The 23,310-nt window shown below is 36.7% G+C and overlaps 1 protein-coding gene across 7 annotated transcripts in view; it reads left to right on the top strand.

The window, feature by feature from the left end:
- MDFIC (MyoD family inhibitor domain containing) overlaps positions 1–23,310 on the top strand; it is a 95,228-nt gene that overhangs the window by 37,261 nt on the left and 34,657 nt on the right. For all 7 annotated transcript variants that reach the window (XR_012508107.1, XM_074367180.1, XM_074367182.1 and 4 more), the window contains one exon: positions 20,416–20,688. Coding sequence is in view for 6 of the 7 variants with exons in the window: in XM_074367180.1 (XP_074223281.1) it covers positions 20,416–20,688 (273 nt within the window). In the remaining variant the exon portion in view is untranslated. The remainder of the gene's footprint in view (positions 1–20,415; positions 20,689–23,310) is intronic.

Here is a 23,310-nt window from a genome sequence, read left to right as displayed (position 1 = left end):
TCTGAGCAGAGTCACAAGAACAGCAGCAAGATTCCCTCACAACCATTCATTTTACTGTTAAAGAACATCAAATAATTCATTGCTATTCTCTTGAGCCTCAGAACAATTTTCACCCAATTTCAGTATAAATAGATATGTGCATTTCAGAGAAATGGATGTATGTGTTTCTTTCTTGGAAAGTAATTAAAGGATAAGATTTCTATAAATGTTTCCTAATATTCCAAATTGTGGTTGTAGTTCACATTTATATACAATTGATGGCTCCTTTATGTAACTTCCTGAGAATCCTTTTATTGAGAGTGTGTTGACTCACAGTAAGTATTTCAGCCAGCTTCTGGTCAGTTAGACAGAGAGTGGTCTCGTAAGTGAATAATTTATTGTAGTAATGGCTTATATAACAAAGAAGCACAATATGTAGAAAAATATTGCCAGGAATTGTTTATGGAAGCACATTCTACAATTTGTCTAATATATTTGTTAACTCTCATAAGTTGAATTGGGCAATAAATACATGGTCCAAAGGACTGTGGGAGTGTCCTCTACCCATAGCGGCTTCCCATCAGTTCAGCAAACGTACTGAGCCCTCCTCGGCGTCAGGACATGTCACGAGTTGTTAGCCTGGCCTGGAACCCTGTTACCCCTCTTTGCGAGGCCTTTCCCCTTCAGATCTCTGATGAAATGCCAGATGGCCCCCGCTATCCAAACCAAAACAGTTTCCTGCGTTATTCTCTCTGATAGTAGTACTTTGCCTTTACAGCATTTACCATCATTTCAAATGTGGTATTCTATTTATAATTTGTTATTTAATGTTTAAAGTCTTTTTTCACCTCTATTTAGTCTCAGCACTGTGTCTCACTCATAGTAGACGTTCAATAAATCTTTGGAGAAAGAACGCATGACACAAAGAAAACATAATTTTATAGATAAGGAGCACTTCCACTGACTCTTAGCTTCACGTGCTAAGATAACAGTCTTAGTTTCAGTTTTGTTTTTTTTTTACCAGCTCCAGTTATTAGTTATGTGTTTTTGTCTACTGTTGGAAACTAGAGCATTGTTCTTTTGATTAAATTAATATGAGGCCAGTGGTGATGAGTCAAGTTGACATTCTTATTTTTCCAGTTCATCTAAATTATAGATGATAATTAGCTGTAGAGATTATACAACATATGTGGAATAATTGTGGGGTTTGGAGGATGGAGATAGTAGCTGCAGGTTCTGAAAATCCTCTGGGTTAAGTAGAAGAAGTCATTACATCAGGGAGATACGGGGGAAGACAATTGTGCTTACGTTTTCCTTGCTTGCTTTTCTAGGTATGGAGGATGTATTTACTAAAGTTTTATTGAAATGATTGAAATTGGGAGCTGTAAAATGAACATTGTATTTTTTCCTTCTGCCATCCCTTCATTTTTCTAAATGACTGCTGTTCAAAGTACGAGAGCAGATATTTGGAAGTGCTGGGCACTTAAGCACTTAAGTGCTCATTGAGTGATTATACCAAGTGAATGAATGACATATTTCTTGCTACAGAGGAGCAATGTCTGGTGGAGAGTGCAGACCTTTAAACAAAATTTGCTCTGGGTGCAGAGAGAAAGGAAATTTGGGGTCAGCATATGACCAGGTGCTGATCAATGAAACTTGAAGGATGTCTCGTGGAGGGTTCCTGGGAATGGCAGTTTTATATTCTTAAAAGACAGTGGGAAAGAGCACCCTCTTTTTTCAAGGGCTGTCATCTCTGGAAGTGGTGTCTGAAGCCACGTCAGAGAGTCTTGTAACTCTGAGCGGAACAGTCAGATGGAAAAGTTGACGTGCCAATGATGGCAGTGAAAGTATAGAAACTGCGAAATTAATGCTACTAGAGCTGCCCTATCTTTGGATTTCTTGTTTTGCAAGATAATACATATCCATAAGCTCTGGGATGGCAAGATTTCTGTAAATTTCATTCACTGTAATGTCCCTTATTCCCGGGACAATGGCTGGCACAAGAGTATATACTCAACAAATATTTTATAGTAACTTACTTAAGTTAGCTGCCAAAGGTACTTTGATGGATTTGGTGTGTTCTGATGGCAAAATTAGAGGAAGAAATGTTTGTATAAATGATCTCAATCATATTCATCTTTAAATGTCGTTAATGAGTTTGTTCCTCCGTGTTTAGTCATTTCCTGGGAATGATGTTTCGGTAACATTTTATTCCCATGGAGGTTAAAATTGTCTTGATACATTGGTGAAGACAAGAATCTAAAATTTGCATTCCTTAGATCAGGCTCCAAAAATTTAAAGCAGCCCTGTAACAGGGCAGAGAGAGAGAGATTTCATCTTGGGAGAAGACAAGATAATGAGAAAATAGTGAAAAATTATTTTTACTTATTCGTTTGCCTGTTGAAGCCTTTCCATTAGGTTTAAGTTTATAATCTGTTGTTCACATATAAGAAAGAATTTAAAATTCATATATGTGAATCTACCCTACAGGTTCGGAAGACTTTATTGCACCATCTTTCTGAATATTGTTAAATATGTGGGATAAGCAGCTTATTTATTACTTCCTTATGGGGGGATCTCACCAGAATCTCCTGTAGGGGTTGGAGGTGATAACTAGGACCATTCCAGCCTTAGAGTTAATTCTGAGAACTTTGTTTGGAGACCTGTTTTCAAATTATGTCAGAGGCAGCATCGTCTCTAATGAGAACTGTTATTAGAAGTAAAGTACAAAGGTTTCCTTGTCTCAGGCCATAAGAGAAATTATTGAAAAGTAAAAAGTCATCCTAATAACAAATATTCACCAATGAACTTTGACAGTTACGTGCTGAGTAAAGCTCTGGGGAATACATTTTCCAAACTGTGTATGTTGCCTTGGATTGTTTACAGCGTACGTGCATTGCAGCGTAAGGTAATTTGCGTATTCTACATTGCTGCTGCTTTGCATAAAATAAACTGGTAAAGATTGGGGAAAAGAAAAAAAAAAGCTCCTGGGAATTCATAACAGAATTTACTTTTCTTCTCATTGACCTTGTATAAGCTACTGGAAATAAATTTACTTTTTAAATGTTCAGTTAGCAATTCACAGTTCCCTCTATCCAATTCTGTATCTCCTAACTGGAACTGCATTTGCATTTCCACTGCTCTAACCTCAAGGAGATACCAGTTTTACTTGTACATTAAGTTGGATTTACTTTTATTATGGGGGTGGGGGGAGCTTTTTAGCTATATAATGTGGTACTGACTTTTCCAATGCTGTTTTCAAAAAGGTCACTTAGCTAGTATTTTTGATGCATTTCCCTCCACATAGTTTGATATCTGTAACTGAATCTCTAATTCCCTTGTTATAACAGAGAGTTTCTTGAATCCTTGCTGTAGCCCTACCATCCTCATATTATGCTTTTACAGCAATTCCCTAGATTCGAGGAGGTGAAGGATGAAGTTTATAATGGTACTGAATACCAAACTGTTGCTTGATTTATTCAGGAAAGTTGTTATGTACTGGGATCAAGTGACAGCTTAAAAGCTAGTATAATTTATCATCATCAGTTAATTTTCACTGGGTGTTCACTGGGTGCTGAACATCGTACAAGGCTTTTTGTCAGCAGGTATCTGCCTGTTAAGGCTGATGGAACTCTAAGAAGATGGAATCTCGTCCTTAAGGCACTTGGTATATAATCAAAGGCAAGTCAGCAAAATGCCTAGAGTTGTCAAGCTCTGTGTACAAACATGTAATGGAAAATACTGTTTTTGATGAAGGATGCTTGTCAGCAAATTGAGGTCTTGCTCTCATTAATATCTTTACTGCCACCAGAAGAAAAGGGGTGGTGTTGGGTGGACCAAGAGTAGGTATCTACTATGGTCCAGTCCTTGGCTGCCTAGCACACATTTATGTGTGTGTATACACAGATAACATTTTGTTCCCTACATATTTCAAAATATTCTGACCTAATGAGATCCAATTATCTTTTGAACAAACATTGTGTACTCTGCCCCTCGCTAATGAGAGACAAATCAAAGTCACATCCAGATGATGCATCCAAAGCTGGTGTCATTTGGTCATTATTCCACAGACCTCTGGGTCATTTTTATTCCTCCTCTGAAATGATCCAGAAATCTGATCTCAGTCAAATTTGGATGTAGCACCTCATGATCTTGGGACTTTTGTCTTAAAACCTATCTGATTTTTTTAATGGTGAAGGAAGTATAGGGTAGCCACAGTGTAAACTCTCAAGTATGGTGCTGGTCTAGGGAATAGCCATAGTCCTCTGGTTAAGGATGGTACAGAAGATGACGAGGCCATGGACTATCCTGAGCATCTCTGTTGAGTTTCTTGCCCAACATTGACCTGGGTTCTGCGGCTAGTGGATGTGCCTACCTGAGGATTATCTGCCGAGGAAGCTTCCCTTGTTGGGTGTCCTGCGTTGGCCATCTCTGAGAAGTGCTTCAGGGGGGATTCCCTTGCAGGAGCCTTAGCAGTTCTTTTCTTGTTGGTAACAAGGACTTAGATTCAGGGATTGCCTTAGGGTGGAGCAGTTGCAAGTCTTTATGTGCTAGGCTAGGGTTGTTTTTTTTTTTTTCCAGCAATATAATTTCCTTAACGTCTCTGCCAGTTGCTTATCAATATACCTTTTTTGGAGGTATTGGTAGCATAGTTCATTTTCTGGTAACCGACACCAAAAGTTTTGTCAAATAATGATATTTGACTGTGGCCCTTTCCCTGGCCACTTCCGTTTCAGAGCTCGGGGTTCCCTCCCTGTCTCTGATCGTCTTGATTGAATGGCTTCCTGTCTCCTGTGGGTGGTGAAGCTTGACCTAGGCTGCATCCCTTGTGAATGAGTTGCATGAACTCTGGAGTGAGGAGGGGAGGCACTGCAGAGAACCTAGAGTTTCAGGTTCCACAGTTCTTACATCTCCCTAATATCCACTCTTCCATTTTCCAGCACTTCACACTCACCTAATCAACACACTACGTTTAGACTGTGATGAATAATTGGGCTGCTGAAATCCAGATAACATCTGCACTTGAGGGGCCCCACATCACTGGCTACCGGTGACTGTGACTTATGGTTTTGTATCTGTGAGTTGCACCAAGGCAAGTTGGGGCTGAAATCCAGCCCTTGCTCTACTCACCAAGTCTTGCATTCAGGCAAGGAAGCCTTTTAGAAATTTGTCTCTATGCAGGGGTGCACCTTTTTGGATTTACACAATAGCGGATTTATTTGTGTGTTGCTGGCTCCGGTTGTATTGCTTGGAGGTTAAAAAAAAAAAAGCTTTCTTTAATGAAACTCTCTGCTTTTTCTAGTCGGCTTCTGTGTCAACCGGTTAGAATGGAGTTTGTTGTTTTATTGTAACAGCTATTGAAATCCATGAGAAATGTAATATACCAATCAATATATGGGTAGTTTTCTGCAGAGTACCCTAAAGCTCCAGCCGGTGTGTGCACACGAGCTGTGTCCTGAGAACTGATGGCTGCTTATTTTAACTGACTACTTTGCTTCTGTTTCATACTGACTGCTGATTTTCCAGCATAGGGTGGAGTGATCCTCATTTTCCCCAATCTTGCTTTTACTTAGGTGGTTTCATATTTTAATAGCCTATTCCCGATGCAGGTTTTTATATTATTAGATCGGTGTCCTTCGTTTCAGGTGTTTTGATTTGTATCTTGCATTACCAGAGAGCCTCATCGCATAGAGGAGGGCTGCAGGCACCCAAAGGCAGGGCTGGGTCTAGAACCTACGTCAGAAAGCAGTTCTGCACCTGTCCAAGGGTGTCAGTGTGTATCTTAGTTGAAATCTATTAGTGCTGCGTGCTTCCTAATGGGATGTCTTTTTACATGCTATGTGGTCCTTGAAAGCAATAATCAGTGTGTAAAAGACTGGGTAAACTTTGAAGTTTCAGATATTTGGGGTTTTCACTGTGTGCTTTTTTACTTATTATCTACCCCGATTTTACTGTAGTATACATTGCTTAATGTTTGTAAATGCTGAACTTGGTTAAGTATTTCTGATGTGTTTATGTAAAAAGATAATACTTGAATATGTTCTATCCCATTGTGATAGACAATCAGGTGCTTTCCAAGTAATTACTTATGAAAACAAATATTAATTATTAAAAAACTCTTTTCCTGTAAACCTCATGGAGAAACACTAGCAAGGTCAAGGAAATATTTAACTAATGGTCTGAAGACTGAAGTGAATAGTAGCTGCCTGATACTTCTTGATTTGCTATTTTGAGAATTTGGAGTAAAGCTTCTATTTGTTGAAACATAACACAGTAACAGTAAAACTTATTGAACTTTAGCTTGCTCACTATTTAATCTTTAAAAGGCAAAGGAAATGCCATATATATATATCTCCTGAATATGCCCATTATTACCTATTAGAAAACTCAGGAGTCATTCTTCAAAAGAACATAAAGGAATTATATTCCTTGTAAAGTTATCATATTAAAAAAATTCCAGTGTGTAAAATCCTTTTTTGGAAGATTGTGCCTTTTGGCTATGTTTTTATTAATATGTTTTCTGTCCTATAAAAACACTGTTTAGGCTGTTTATTTTCTGTGAAGTAAAAGTACATATACATTTATTTAGGCATATTTTTATACAATTATAAATAATTATAAGCAGAGGTCACTCTATCAGTTGAATCAAATGATGGAAATACCTGTTGAGTCAGAGAACGAAGGAGACCACAGCAAAGAGAGAGCCCATCTTCACTGTGGGCTTATATGGAAGGAATATATGATCTTTTAATATATAAATAAAGCTTGTAGACAGCAATCCATAATGAAACCTGCTAACTTCTGCTGAAAATAGTCTATCTCAAATATATGAGTGTATCTGTTATCCAGATAAGTTAACTAGAACCTGTGATGTACAATAGCTGGGCATTAAGGTCAAATTTATCATCCATTTGTGGATAAAAAACAGAAAATCTTCACTTGGTGGGGATGTAACAAAGATTTTTGTTACTCACTGGTATACTATCTTGGACTTTTCAGTAATACATGCAAATCTTAAAATGCAGAATGCTTTCCTTAATAATCTTTATTTTTTCATTTATTTTACTGTTTGTATATTTACTTAAAACCTGTTTATTTACAAGAAGGTTTGGGGTGAGTTATAGGGAAAAAAAACACCTGGTAACACAGAATAAAAAGTAAAATCCATCTAACAAATCAGAAAGAAGTGTAGGGGGTGGTGGTGGAATTAAGTACGGGAGAGTGAATAGGGAGAAATTAGTGGGGTGGAATTGGGAAGGTAAGCCTCCCCACACCCATGAAGATCTGTCATTTCTCTCATCTTGCCAGGGAAGGTCCTACTAGCCAGGGAGATGAAGTAACTTTAAGCTCACAGAACCCAGAAATGCTGACTCCAGAATTCAAACTCTAGTGGGTCTTGTGCAAAGCCTACGCACTTCCCACCATCTGTTGTTGTCACTATCTTGTTGAAGAAAACATTTGTGTACAAATTGCTTCTGATACAAAGGTGACCAACCGGTCCCAGTTTGCCTGGGACTGTCCCGGTTTTAAAACTACACGTTCTGCACCCCAGCCCCTCCCTTACTCCTGAGCAAACTGGGATGGTTGGTCACCCTGCTGGATTTCCTGCCAGCCACGGTTAAGACAGACATCTGCCAGACCTGCATCACTGTCTTATTCCAATGGCAGAGTAAGGCCGGAATACTTTTCCCATGGGACTGCATGATGCATTGTTATCCCTCAGTAGTAACTCCTGCCTTGCAAAACTGAGCTGCTGCTTTCTGAGATCCATCAGAGGTTGTGGACTGGGTAGTCATCTTTCCACTGTTACCGATATATTTTTGCTTCTTTTTTTTTTCTAGTGGTAATCTTTTAGGTCATTTGGGCAAGTGGCAGTTTATATGTATTATATGTGTATGCACTGGACACAGTTGTTCATAGGCCTTGATAGAAGCTCTAAATGTTTTGTGATGAGTCCCAGCATTAATCCCGTGGCTAAGTGAAAGTTTCTTTCTTATGTAGCATTACGAGGTGAGCATCCCAGGTGGGAGGCTCTCCTCCCTGCTGCCTTGCAGATTCCTTCTACTTGGTTTCTCAGTGTTCCTAAAGATCTTTCCCTCCGCTGTGGTCAAAGCTAGGTTGCTGCCAAGTGCAAGAAAAAAAGTGTAGGGAGGACATGCCTGAGTGTGAAGGCCCGGGCCCAGACGTGGCAGGAATAATCCTTCTCTCACTCCTGCAGAGCAAATGTGGCCATGCGGCTGAGCTCAGGAAGGCCGGGTAAGGGTGAGCCCAGGGCGATGGGGAGGAAGGGTCTGGGGAAAAGCTGGCAGTTTCCCTCTTCCAGGCTCTACTTAAAGGTGTTTGCATAATTTATTAGATGTTCTTTATGAAATGGAGATAAGTGCTCGATTCTGCAAAACTTCTAAAGTTTTATTTTCTTGTTTTGGGAAGAAGTATCTCCAATCCCTGATACCTGGTGATTTATTTTGCAGTCATTAAAAAGGAATTACTGTGAAAACGCTAATAGATGTGATACCATCATAGGACAAACCCCTCGATGCTGTGAGTTTCCGTAGTGACAGAATTTGAGCTTTTCAAATGATCACACTTTCAAAAAAAAAAATTACAATTCCAAAATATATCTCCATATTTTAGTATACACATTAGATAAAATGAAGATGGAAAATATGTGATGAAAAAGTTCAGAAGCACGAGAGAAATTTTAGAAGGCTCTTGGAGGGGAACTAAGGAAACAGAAAATGCCAGGAGCTTCTAGACAGCGTGTGAGGGTACAGCCTCACCCAGGGTCTGTTCACTGAGAAAGGTTCGCATCAAGGTGATAGCTTTCTGTTAGCACATTTAGTTGATTTTAGTGCTTATTTACATTATAACAATAAATATGTAAGTATATAAATATAAGTATATAAAAGTATATATAAGTAATACAGTTTTAGCATGTTAGGGCATATTGAAGTCACTTTTTTGTATATATATTTATTGACATGTAGTCAGTTTGCAATGTTGTGTCTATTTCTGGTGTGCAGCACAATGCTTCAGTCATACATGAACATACATATATTCGTTTTCAGATACTTTTTCACCGTAAGTTACTACAAGATATTGAATTTAGTTCCCTGCATTATACAGAATGAACTTAATTGTTTATCTATTCTGTATATATCAGTAAGTATCTGCAAATCTCTAACTCCCAATTTATCCCCTCCCGCCCCTAACCACAAGTTTGTTCTCTGAGAGTCTGTTTCTGTTTTGCAAATAAGTTTGAAGTAGTCACTTTTAAAGCTGTTATTGTATATAGATGCATATTATATATATATATATATATATATACATATATATAATAAAACACTATTTTGTTATATATATATATACACACACATAAAATCTCTACCATTTGTGTGTGTATCTGTCTGTCTCATGGTGACCACAGAGTAGAGTACTGGGCACCCAATAAAAGCTTCGTAACTTGCCCTGGGAACAGTAATTTTGGTTTACACCAAGTCATTTTCCCCACTCCATATTCTACTCTCCATGTTCTATTCTGATCTTTCTGTTACTGGCAATTTTACATCCTAAGCATTTAATTTAGATTTTTTTGTATGTGTACAACCTTTTAAACTGACTATATGGCATGTGAATTCTTTTGTAATTTTATTAAATCTGACTTGTGTAAAGAGACCAGTGACTGAAGGTGATTTGCACATGCTAATAGATTATATGCTATAGCAGAATGTTGCTTTATATTGCTACTCCAGCAGCTGCAGTTTCAAGTATAGTTATTACTCTCTACAATATCTCCCAGTTTAAAAAAAATTATCAAAGGAAGTTCATGCTATTGACTCATTACTCCCGTATTTATTATTCTTATTGAAAATCACTAGATCTAATTCTATTGGTTTCCTTCCTGATTGAAAACATTTGAACCTAGAAAGCACAGTATTTCTTAAGACATTTGTAACTATTCATCATGGATATTAAAATTACAATCATGCTGCATTGTGTGAGCAATGATTTAAAAAAAAATTCTTTACACATATGGTAAGCGGGTGACCAGTGCTATCCAGGTTTGGAGATGCTGAATGTTCATATAACTGGTATTTGAAATTTTGATATCAAGAATACATTTTTTTGCTCACAGAGAGTGAGTTTAAAATGGGGCCTTTTGTAGAAGAACCCATCCTGTTTAGTATGATATAACAGACGCTGAATGTTCACGTATCAAACAAAATGCCAGCTTTCAGTAGAAAAGAGGTGTCAGAAAGTTTCTTTGTACCTTTAACGCATGTGATTATGTAGTACAAAATGCAGAGTTTGTAAAATTTCTTGAATATACAGGCAAAAAAATGAATAATTCAAAACAACTCATAAGTTCTACAGTCTATTGTCCCTTTATAACGCAGGCAGCAGATAGCAGCGCACTCCCAATAGAGCTGAATTTGCACAAGGCACACCTCTGGAAATGCCAGATGGTCTATGGTCTACTTTTGAGAGCTGTCACATATGTAAAGATTTGAAAAAAGAAAGACAGCTGAATGAGAACAGTGGATCATTAAAGGGAGAGCGAGGGTCCCTAGGCATCACTTGTGTTTTAAGAAGCATTGTATCGTTCCCATATTAGTGTGCTTTTTTTTTTTAAAGCCATACACAACTTGTACACAGTAAGGAAAAGAAATCTGTTTAAAGCCAAGTAATTATGGTTTAATCAGTCAGATGTTTTTGTTCTTTATTCGAGAATAGAATCATGTTTCTGACTGCATTTTAGTCATGCTTTTACCGTAAGATTTAAGTCATGCCTATGAAAAATTATCCACGAAGTTAAAATAAATGTCTGTTAAGATAACTCACATATCTAGGGTTCATCTAGTTGTGATTTGACTTATATACTGCCTGCATCTGACAAAATCATAATGTTTAGGAACAGGAGTGAAGAGATAATACTTAGCTACCTGACCATAATACAAACTACACTAAAAATAATTAGGTGACAGTGAAACAAAAATGAATGTACTATCATTTATCTGCCAACAGAAATAGATATCATTTTGAAGATTGAAAAGTAGATAAATCATTAAGGATATGTTTGAATATGACTCCAGCAGCCATTCCCAGTAATTTGCAAATAGCCAATTCTGATAGTAGGAAAAGGTCAGATCTGTCAGTTTTAGAATTTGGTGGCAAGACCTGATTGTCTTTTACCACCTTTATTTTTATGGAGAATGTTTGTTACATAGTGATTTTAAATTTATCTTGGATTATGGAATATGACAGGGCATTTTTGATTGATAAGCAGTCTCCCCAGCATTGGTCAATAACATTTCAACTTCAGCAAGCTCTCAGATTGCTTGAATTATTCTTTTCAGAGAAGTGGCCCAAAACATTTCATTTATTTGGTGAGATTACGGGAAAGAGCTCTGAAAAGAACACCAAATTAGGTTTAACTGTCTTCTTTGGCATCCCATTAAATACATATGCATAACTGGCTTTATGTTCAATAGCAGTCATTAGGATGTCATTCTAGTTGTACAAGAAGTTACAGGAGCAGCAAATTAATCTCTAGATCAAATGATTGCACACCCATAGGAAATGGATCTCCTTTTGCAGAAGCCTTGGTTGTCGATTTTAGTTTTAAGAAGGGCATATATAGCTGCTACACAGAGCAGTAACCTTTGTTTTTTTCTTTTCACCGGAAGTCAGGAGAGAAACAATATTTTGTTACATTTTACAACTGTTACTTTGTTATCCCCAAGTATTGAATTTTCAGATAATTATTCTCCTTTATCACTAAAGAACTAAAAAACTCTAAGAGGAGTTCATATATTAGTTTTATAAATTGGGTATTAATGTTAATAGACTTGGTATTAAAGGATGCTTTTGTTAAGTTAAAAAAATTTGTTTTCTTAAAATACGTACATTCGTGAGTAAAATATTCTGGTATGTTGAGATCAAGAGACACAGGCTATGTGAACAGGAACAGAAGTGAACAATGTGTGCTAAAGACTTACTCACATGCAAGCTGTCGTCTGTGTCAAAAAATATACACCAGGTCTTATGTAGTCCCCAGATTACAGACAATTAGTCCAGTTTAGACATTATCAGTGCCATGTGTAACTGTTACAGCTTTGCATGCAACACTTTTTCTAAGTTGAAGAGTTCTTAGTATTCAGAGTATTCAGATTTAATTTACAGATTTAATTTACATTTCTTAACTGTTCATCATCATAAACAAAAAAAAAAAACCCACTAAAACAGCAGTTTTAGATTTTGAAATTCTAGGAAATTATAAAATAGTAAAATCCAATAATGAATGGGTTTTGTTGTTGCTGTTGTTTTTGCTGAAATGCTGTGATAGATAACTCTGCTTAGGAGCTACACAAGCAAGATAAATGTTGATTTTAAGAACCTCATTACTTAACCAATTTAAAGAGATAACATTTTGCAGGGAGATCAGGGCTCCTGGCTGCAAAAACCAGAATCTACTGTGGCTAATTTAAATAGAAAATAGATTTATAAGGAGCACATAGATTCTTCCAAGAGTTAAGTAACACAGATGAGGATCCTGCCCTTCCATTCACTAGGGCTTCCCTAATGAAAACCTCACTACTACTGCACCCTTGGCCCACTGATCCACTAGGGAATGGACACTGCACACTCCACCCCATTCTATTGCTAAAGCAACAAACACCTTCTTCACCTTCAGTGCTAAGAGGCTCCATCTCCCAGGTGTGGCTGCCGTCTTGCACTGATCACTTCTGCATGTAAGTCATACTCCTGCTTGGTAGAACTTGGGTCACATATATGCCCTCTACCTGAAGAGGAACCTAGGAATGAGATAGAGGAAATTCTCAATATCTTTGAGGGTAGTATAGTCTGAAGTCAGGGAGCCTGATTCCTCCAGCTCTGTTCTTTCTCAAGATTATTTTGGCTATTCAGGACCTTTTGTGTTTCTATACGAATTTAAAAATTTTTGTTCCAGTTCTGTGAAGAATGTCATTGGTCATTTGATAGGGATTGCATTGAATCTGTATATTGCCTTGGGTAGTATGGCCATTTTAACAATATTGATTCTTCCAGTCCAAGAACACAGTATATCTTTCCATCTGCTGTGTCATCTTCAGTTTCTTTCATCAGTGTCTTGTAGTTTTCAGACTGAAGTACAGGTCCTTTGCCTCCTTGGGTAGGTTTATTCCAAAGTATTTCATTCTTTTTGATGCGATGGTAAATGGGACTGTTTCCTTAATTTCGATTTCTCATATTTTGTTGTTAGAGTATAGAAATGCAACAGATTTCTGTATATTAATTTTGCATCCTGCAATTTTACTGAACTCATTGATGAGCTCTAATAGTTTTCTGGTAGCATCTTTAGGATTTTCTATGTGTAGTATCATGTCATCTGCAAACAGTGACAGTTTTACTTCTTTCCAATTTGAATTCCTTTTATTTCTTACCTGATTACAGTGGCTAGGACTTCCAAAACTATGTTGAATAAAAATGGTGAGAGTGGTCATCCTTGGCTTGTTCCAGGTTTTAGAGGAAATGCTTTCAGCTTTTCACCACTGAGTATGATGTTAGCTGTTAGTTTGTCATATGTGGCCTTTATTGGTTGAAGTATATTCCTGCTATGCCCACCTTCTGGAGAGTTTTTATCATAAATGGATGTTGAATTTTATCAAAAAAATTTTCTGCATCTATTGAGATGATCATATGGTTTTTATTCTTCAGTTTGTTAATGTGGCATATCACATTGGTTGATTTGCAGATACTGAAAAATCCTTGCATCACTGGGATAAATCCCACTTGATCATGGTGCATGGTCCTTTTAATGTATTGCTGGAGTTGATTTGCTAGTATTTTGTTGACAATTTTTATATCTGTATTCATAAGTGATATTGGCCAGTAATTTTCTCAATTTGTTTTTTTATTGAAGTATAGTCAATTGCAATGTGTCAATTTCTGGTGTACAGCACGATGTCCCAGTCATTCATATACATACACATATTTCAATTTTTTGTGTGTGTGATATCTTTGTCTGGTTTTGGTACCAGTGTGATGGTGGCCTCATAGAATGAGTGTGGAAGTGTTCCTTACTCTGTAATTTTTTGGAATAGTTTCAGAAGGATAGGTGTTAACTCCCCTTTGGTAGAATTTGCTTGTGAAGCCATCTGGTCCTGGACTTTTGTTTGTTTGGAGTTTTAAAATTACTGATTCAATTTCAGTACTGGTGATTGGTTTATTCATATTTTCTATTTCTTCCTGGTTCAGTCTTGGCAAACTGTACCTTTCTAAGAAATTGTCCATTTCTTCTAGGTTGTCCATTTTGTTGGTGTATATTTGCTCATAGTAGCCTCTTAAGATCCTTTGTGTTTCTGTGGTGTTGGTTGTAACTTGTCCTTTTTCATTTCTGATTTTATTAATTTGGACCCTCCCTCCTTTTTTCTGGATGAACCTGGCTAAAGGTTTATCAATTTTGTTTCTTTTCAAAGAACCAGCTTTTAGTTTCATTGATTGTTTTTTTGTCCCTATTTCATTTATTTCTGCTCTGATATTTATGATTCTTCCCTTTCACTAATTTTGGGTGCTATTTGTTCTTCTTTCTCTGATTCCTTTAGGTGTAAGGTTAGGTTGTTTATTTGAGATTGTTCTTGTGTCCTGAGGTAAGCTTGTATCTTCATAAACTTCCCCCTTAGCACTGCTTTTGCTGTGTCTCATAGTTTTTAGATCATCATGTTTTCATTTTCATTTGTCTCAAGGTATTTTTTAAATTTCCTCTTTGATTTCTTCACTGATCCATTGGTTCTTTAGGAGCACATTGTTTAGCCTCCACATATATGTGTTTTTTGCAGTTGTTTTCTTGTAGTTGATTTCCAGTCTCATAGCATTGTGGTCAAGAAAGATGTTTGATGTGATTTCAGTTTTCTTAAATTTACCAAGGTTTGCTTTGTGGTCCAGCATGTGATCTATCCTGGAGAATGTTCCGTGTGCACTTGAAAAGAGCATGTATTCTGCTTCTTTCAGATGGAAAGCTCTATAGATATCAGTTAGGTCCATTTGGTCTAATGTGTCATTTAAGGCCTCTGTTTCCTTATTAATTTTCTTTCTGTCTAGATGATCTGCCCACTGATGTAAGTGGGGTGTTAAAGTCCCTCTCTATTACTGTGTTATTGTCAATTTCTCCTTTTATGTCTGTTAACATTTGCCTTACATATATATATTGAGGTGCTTCTGTGTTGGATGCATATATATTTATAATTGTTACATCTTCTTGGATTGATCCCTTGATTGTTACGTATTGTTCTTTATTGTCTCTTGTAACAGTCTTTATTTTAAAGTCTATTTTGTCTAACATAAATATTGCTACTCTAGCTTTCTTTAGATTTCTATTTGCATGGAAAACTTTTTTTCCATTCCCCCACTTTGAGTCTGTATGTGTCTCTAGATCTGAAGTGGATCTCTTGTAGACAGCACATACATGGGTATTGTTTTTTTTTTTTTTTAAATCCATTTAGCCAGTCTATGTCTTTTGGTTGAAACATTTAATATGTTTACATTGGTTGCTATTGATATGTATATCCTTATTGCCATTTTGTTAGTTATTTTGGGTTTGTTTTTGTTGGTCTCTCCTTTCTTGTTTTGTTCTCTTGTGATTTGATGATTATGTTTAGTGTTACATTTGTATTCTTTTTTCTCTTGTGTGTGTATATCAAAGATTTTTGGTTTGTGATTACCATGAGGTTTTGGTATAGCAGTCTCTTTCTCTCTCTCCCTCCCTCTCTCTCTTTCTCTCTCCACTATATATATAGTGGTTTTCAGTTGCTGATCTCATAATTTCAAATGCATTTTAAAATATCCTGCATTTATACTGTCTTCCCCTCATGATTACTGGTTTTGATACCATATTTTACACATAATTGTTTTGTGTATCCCTTAACTGCATTTTGTGGATACAGGTGATTTTACTGTTTTTGTCTTTTAACCTCCCTACTAGTTTCTGTGTGGATGATTTCCTACCTTAACTCTATGCTTGCCTTTACCGGTGAGCTTTTTCCATTTTGTAATTTTCTTACTTCTACTTGTGGCCTTTTCTTCTGCCTAGAGAAGTTCCTTTAGCATATATTGTAAAGCTAGTTTCGTGGTGCTGAAATCTTTTAGCTTTTGCTTGCTTGTAAAGCTTTTTATTTCTCCATCAAATCTGAATGAGAGTCCTGCTCGGTAGTGTATTCTTGGTTGTAGGTTTTCCCCTTTCATCACTTTGAATATATTGTGCCACTCCCTTCTGGCTGCAGTTTCTGCTGAAAAATCAGCTGATAGCCTTCTGGAAGTTCCCTTGTACATTATTTGTTGCCTTTAACATTTTGTCTTTGTCTTTAATTTTTGTCAGTTTGATTATTATGTGTCTTGGTGTGCTCCTCTTTGGGTTAATCTTGTATGGGACACTCTGCACTTCCTGGACTTGGGTGACTGTTCCCTTTCCCAGGTTAGGGAAGTTTTCGGCTATTATCTTTTCAAATAAATTCTCAGGCCCTTTTTCTCTTCTTCTGGGACCCCTATAATGTGACTGTTAGTGCACTTGATGTTGTCCCAGAGGTCTCTTAAACTGTCCTTGTTTCTTTTCATTCTTTTTACTTTTCTGCAGCAGTGATTTACACTACTCTGTCTTCCAGCTCACTGATCTGTTCTTCTGACTCATTTATTCTACTATTGGTTCCTTCTAGTGTATTTTTTATTTAGTTATATATTCTTCAACTTTGTTTGGTTGTTCTTTATATTTTCTAACTCTCTTAAAAACTTCTAACTTCTTGCTCTGTGCATCCATTCTTCTCTCGAGTTCTTAAATCATCTTATGATCATTACTCTGAACTCTTTCTCAGGTAGATTGCCTATCTCCATATCACTTAGTTCTTCTTTTGGGATTCTGTCTGGAACATATTCCTCTGCTGCTTCCTTTTGTCTAAATTTCTATTTGTATTTTTATGTATGTGGTAGGTTAGTTATGTTTCTCCATCTTGGAGAAGTGGCTCTCTCTAGGGATGTCCTGTGTGTCCCAGCAGTACGCTCCTCTCTCATCTCCCAAGGTGCCAGGGTAGAGTATGGCCTGTGTTTGCAGATGTGGTTCCAAAGGCTGCAGGATTATAGTTTTATTGCTTCTGGTGTCTGCCCATTTGTGAGGCTTGTCTAGAGGCTTGTGTAGGCTTCCTGGTGGAAGGGGCTAGTGCCTGCCCACTGGTGGATAGAGCTGAGTCCTGCCCCTCTGGTGAGCAGGGCCTTATCTAGGGATATGTCATAATCAAAACAGTATGGGACTGGCACAACAACAGACATATAGATCAAAGGAACAGTATAGAAAGCCCAGAAATAAAGCCACACACTTATGGTCAATTAATCTTCAATAAAGGCAACAAGAATATACAATGGAGAAAAGATAGTCTCTTCAGTAAGTAGTGCTGGGAAGAACTGGACAGCTACATGGGAAAGAATGAAATTAGAACATTCTCTAACACCATATACAAAAATAAACTCAAAGTATATTAAAGACCTAAATGTAAGACTGGATACTCTAAAAGCCCTAGAGGAGAACAGGCAGAACACTCTTTGACATAAATCACCCCAATATATTTTCAGATCCATTTCCTAGAGTAATGGAAATAAAAATAAATAAATAAATGAGACCTCATTAAACTTAAAAGCTTTTGCACAGCAAAGGAAACCATAAACAAATGAAAAGATAACCTATGGAATGGGAGAAAATATCTGCGAACAGTGCAACCAATAAGGGATTAATTTCTGAAATATACAAATAGCTAATACAGCTTAATGTAAAAAACAAAAACCAATTAAAATGAGTGAAATATCTAAAAAGATATTTTTCCAAAGAAGACATACAAAGAAGATGACCAAAAGGTATATCAAAAGATGCTAAACATTGCTACTTATTAGAAAAATGCAAATCAAAACTACAATGAGGTATCACCTCACACCAGTCAGAATGATCATCATCAAAAAATCTACAGATGAGTGCTGGAGAAGGTGTGGAGAAAAAGGAACCCTCCTACACTGTTGGTGGGATTGTAAATTGGTGCAGACACTGTGGAGAACAATATGGAGGTTCCTTAAAAAAAGAAAAACAGAGTTACTGTTTGATCCAGTAATCCCACTCCTAGGCATAATATACAGAGAAATCTCTAATTGGAAAAGATAAATGCACCCCAATGTTCATAGCCAAGACATGGAAGCAGCCTAAATGTCCAACAGATGATTGGGTAAAGAAGCATTTATATATATATAAGCATTTATATATAATACACACACACACACATATACATATATATATATACATACACACACATATATAAAAGCATTTATATATATATATAAATTTATTCAGGCATAAAAAATAAAATAATGCCTTTTGCAGTAACATAGATGGACCTAGAGAATATCACACTAAGTGAAGTAAGTCAGACAGATAATGGTAAGTATTGTATAAATAAATAAAACTTATCTGTGGGATCTAAAAAATAATACAAATGAATATATATACAAAACAGAAATAGACTCATAGACACAGAAACTTATGGCTACCAAATGGGAAAGGGAGATAGGTGGAGGGATAATTTAGGAAGATGGGAATAACAGATACACACTACTACATATAAAATAGATAAACAACAAGGACCTACTGTATAGCACAGGGAACTACATTCAGTATCTTGTAATAGCCTATAATGGAAAGGAATATGAAAAAATATACATAAGATGACTGAATCACTTTGCTGTACACCTGAAGCTAACACAACATTGTAAATCAGCTATACTTCAATTAAAAAAAAACCTATGAGTGTATTCAGAAATGCTGGGCAGCACAGATGATCACTTGTCAGTCTGCTTGTTTTGTGATTCATTGTTCAGAGAAACAAATTAGTTTGTCCTTTTTACTGTCATCCTATGAAAATATTCTTTTATATTTTTCTTTTAAGCTTTTCACAGGTGTTTAATACACCTGAAATTTACTTGTACGAGAGGTACATGCACTGACGTGCACACACGTGCATTTTTGGAACTCTGTGCTCTTCCACTCGTTCATGTGTCTGTGCCTGGACCAACACCATACTCTCTTGGTGACTGTAGTTTTAAAATAAGACTTTATATCTGTTAAGTAAAATCCCACAACTGTCTTTTTCTTTCTTAAAATGGGCTTAGTGATTCATGATTACTCTTCTTTATACATTTTTGGATCTATACATTTTTGGATCAGCTTGTCAAGTTCCATAAATAAGCCTTTTGGAGATTTTATGGAAATTATATAAAATAAATAAATTGGGGAGATTTAACATATTACTGGAATTAACATATTTATACTCTCTCCATTTACTAGAGGGTATTTCTAGGGTTTCCTTTTATGTCTTTCAGTAATGTTTTGTAATTTTTCCCATGAAATCTTGGCCCATTTTTGCCTAGCTTAATTCCTAGATACTTAGAGAGTTTTTTGTTTGTTGGCTTTTTTGGTTGTTGTTATTGTGGAGAGTGAATTATATTGTTGGCTTATAGAACTTTGTTGATTTTGATATGGTTCATCCTGTATAAATCTTAGGAAATTCTTAGTTATTCAGAATGTATATAGTCCCTTAGATTTCTGCTGGAACATTCAAATTCTGCACCCATCTCAAAAATTTTGTTTCTTCTTTTGCAGGATTCAGACTGGTTTTTCCTTTTTGGTGTTTACTACTTTTGTCAGTATAATACTGCATGAGAGGGTGAAGGGGGCATCCTTTTCTTGGTCCTGACCAAACAAGAGTACTTCTCCAGTGTTGACATTTAATTTTGGTAGATGTGTTTTATCAGATTAAGGAAGTTCTCTTCTATTCCTGACTTTTCATAAATGGTTTATTTTAAAATTAAAGAATAAATACAGAACAGGTTTTCTTCTCCAGAATTTAAAGCAGAATTAAAACAAACAAAACAAAACAAAAAAAACTCTGTCTCTCTCTCTCTGTTGTCCAGCTTTGATACCTGGAATTCATTGTTTCTTTCCTTTTATCTCCAGAGGTAACAGAGTAGTTAACTCTGTTATGAGGGATACTGAGATAACACTGCTGTGTCTGTAGCACCCAAAAGAGGACCTGGGACTTAGGAAACAACAGTTGCTATTGAATGAGTTTTGAATTACTTTTTTCTGATTTCCAACTTAAATTCTTAAACCCCACTCTTTTCCTCTTTTTTGTATCCCATTCCTTGTGTATCACCGTGATGGCCCCTTCACATTTTCCCTTTTCATAATGAAGCTTTCTCTAAGTTCATGTTTATTAGTGTTTTCCTTTTTTTTCCCTCTTCATTTTTAGTATCATGGGTAAAATCTAAGAAAGTCTGTTTCTAAGTGTATGATGATTTTTTAATTTTCATTTTTTAAACTTTTCCACTTTTTTTTTTTCCCTCTCTTTAACATAGCACAACCTCAGCGCTTGCCTCAGCTTCAAACCACAGCACAGGAAAGCGAGGAGGAAACAGGCAAGATAAAGAACGGCCACCCGAGTCTGAGCAATGGAAATGGAATCCACCACGGGGCCAAACTGGTATCTGCAGAGAACCGAAGACTTTCAGCGCCTGTGTCCCAAAAAATGCATAGAAAAATCCAGTCCAGCTTGTCTGTAAACAGTGACGTCAGTAAGAAGACTAAAGTAAATGCTGTCTTCTCCCAAAAGACAGGCTCTTCACCTGAAGGTAAGTCTGAGATATATGCGTATTTTACTTGACCAGATGTAAAATCATATTCACTAATAATTATTTGATCAAGCAAACATAAATGAAGAATCTTGCTTAGCCTTCAAACAGGAATTTTGGTAAAACGCAGCTTCCCCCAAGGAAGGCACAGGCTAGGCACGGAAGCATTGGCAACTGACATCCTGCTTTCAGATTGTCTTCTAGAGTGAATAGTCATGACTTTCAGTATAACTGCTATCTTTCTTTAATACCACATTTAAAAATGTGAATACAACATTTTGGTGGCATGTGTGAATGTAAGTATTTTTTTCTGTTGCTGATTCAGTATGTTCTTCTGTGGTTCAGAGTACCCACTTGTATTTTTGTCTTGCAAATTAGTTCTTAAATATGCAGAACTAAAGCAAAGACTTGGTAATCTTCATGTCTTTCCAGGGAGTGGGCTAGGTGATTTCTGTTGCTTGACTGACCAGCATCTTCCAGCTCCCAGTGATGCCATGGATCGCCCCCTCCCCTAGCCCCTCCTCGTTCCAAGCTCATGGTGGTCTGGCCTTTAGCGCCTCTCCTAGAGGCACTTGACCTCTGTTCTCTGACCTCTCAGGAACTAGTGGTTACCTCCTTAGTTAAGTACTATAAACTTGGAAAAGGTTTTCTTTATTGTAACACAACCCCTTCTAATGACATTGGGTTTATAACCTACAGACTACTTTTATAAAAATGGCTTGCTGTGTTCCATTAAAAAAAAAAAAAGAATAGCTTTCCCTCATGTTAAGGTCCCAAATTTCTCTCAGTGTATGCAGGGTCCTCTATTCCTCCTTTTCTCCTCCTTTTAGCAGGACTTGGGCATCAACTACTCAAAACTGTTTTATATATTTTCTGGTTCAGATATTGTGTGTGTGTGTGTGTGTGTACATATATACACACAAATATAAAATACTTTTCTTACTCCCTTACCTTTCTATTTTAATTACCATGAAATCTTAAATAAGGGGAATTCTGGGGATGCTTCTGTGAAGTTGGCCGTGCTTATTCCTAGAGATAAATTGAGTTGTAAATAGGAAATTGTATTGAGAGTTACCAGTAATGAGTGGGAGAAAGGATATTACATTTTGGCTACAGGTGTCTCAAACTCAACTGAGGTAGATGGTTAGGTTGATCAAATGATATGATAATAAATGGTCTGCATAGTTCCAGGTCAGTGACACTACTTTCCAAACTAATTAGATGGAAAGGGACATGATTGACACTTGAAAATGAGTTTGACATGTAAGCTGCATGGTCATCTCTGAAGTATAGGTAGGCTGTTAACTAAACTGGCTCTCCAAGGAGTTGGGAAGGCAATGCAATTTTCTTTAGAGGATCTTTGCTTCTAGGTGATTGGGTGAAATAATTGAATGCAATTGAAATCTACTTGTTTTATACATTTGACTTTTCTTATTATGTCACTAACTTCTAATTTTCTGTTTGATATTTACAAATTTTAAAGAATCATAACATCTGCATATCAATCCAACTTGAAATAGCTTATGGAATTTTTTATAAAATTTTTAATTCAACATATTTTAAATACCATGTCTGAATTTATTTCTAATGGTAGGTTCCTTTTATTGTGGTTGCTTGAATCTGGATGAAAATTCCATTGTCCTAGGTCATATTTTCTCAAAGTTAGACGTCTTGATGCTTTTTGCTACTGTTTAAGGTTGTGCCCTCAAACGTTGTTTCTTCTGACTATTGGTTTTGAAGTTAAGTTTATTCTCTGGCAATGTGCTGTCATTAAACAAACAAACAAAAAAGCACAGAGCTGGTAGTTGGTAGATGCAAAGGAAAAGGATCTCAGCTCTGCTACCAGCCAGCTGGGAGACTAGGGTTTCTCTGGGGCTGCTCTTTTCTAGGAAATGCTCTGGATTAGAAATCTTTAAGATTCGGTTTGGTTCCAAGATTCTGTGGGGTCTCTTGCTCTACAGACTCTGTGAGTCTTGGGTGAGGAAAGACGGAACACCTGCTGAGTAGAACAGGGACAATGGCAGAAATGGTTTTGACAGACAGGTATCATCTGGATTCCAGGAGGCCTGCGTGTCCAAACAGGCTTGATTTGTGATGCTATTAAAAATGGATAGAAATTATTTTTTATAAAACAGTAACAATGGGGAGATTTAATTAGCAGACTTTTTGCAGTTTTATGGAGTTTTTTGTTACACATTTTTCTGAAATCTTCATTGTTTAGGCCTGTTTTTATATAGCAGCAGTGGCAAATGAGGAGCAAAATAACATTCGCTAAAAACCTCGACAACAGCCATCCATGCCCAGTTTGGTAACGTGTGTTTGTTTTCTAGATAAATGGTGCTTGTGGTTATGATTTTTGTATTATTGCACATAATACTGACAACTAGAAGGGCATTTTTCTGCTTCAGATGATAGAATTAAACATGTGACTATTTAATAGTATTCCATTAAAGGCACTACAGGCTGTTTTGCTGACCAGTTTTGGAAAACACAGCTGAGATGTGTGTCCGGTGCTTATACAGAGGTAGGAGTGGACCCAGTCATAGAATTGAGTCAGCAGGTTAGTGACATTTTTTCATGTCTTTAACTGTGGGTTATTTAGAGCCTGAGTACCAATGGCCA

This window comes from Camelus bactrianus, chromosome 7, assembly GCF_048773025.1.
Source record: "Camelus bactrianus isolate YW-2024 breed Bactrian camel chromosome 7, ASM4877302v1, whole genome shotgun sequence".
NCBI lineage: Eukaryota > Metazoa > Chordata > Mammalia > Artiodactyla > Camelidae > Camelus > Camelus bactrianus.
This window is presented reverse-complemented; position numbering and strand designations above follow the sequence as displayed.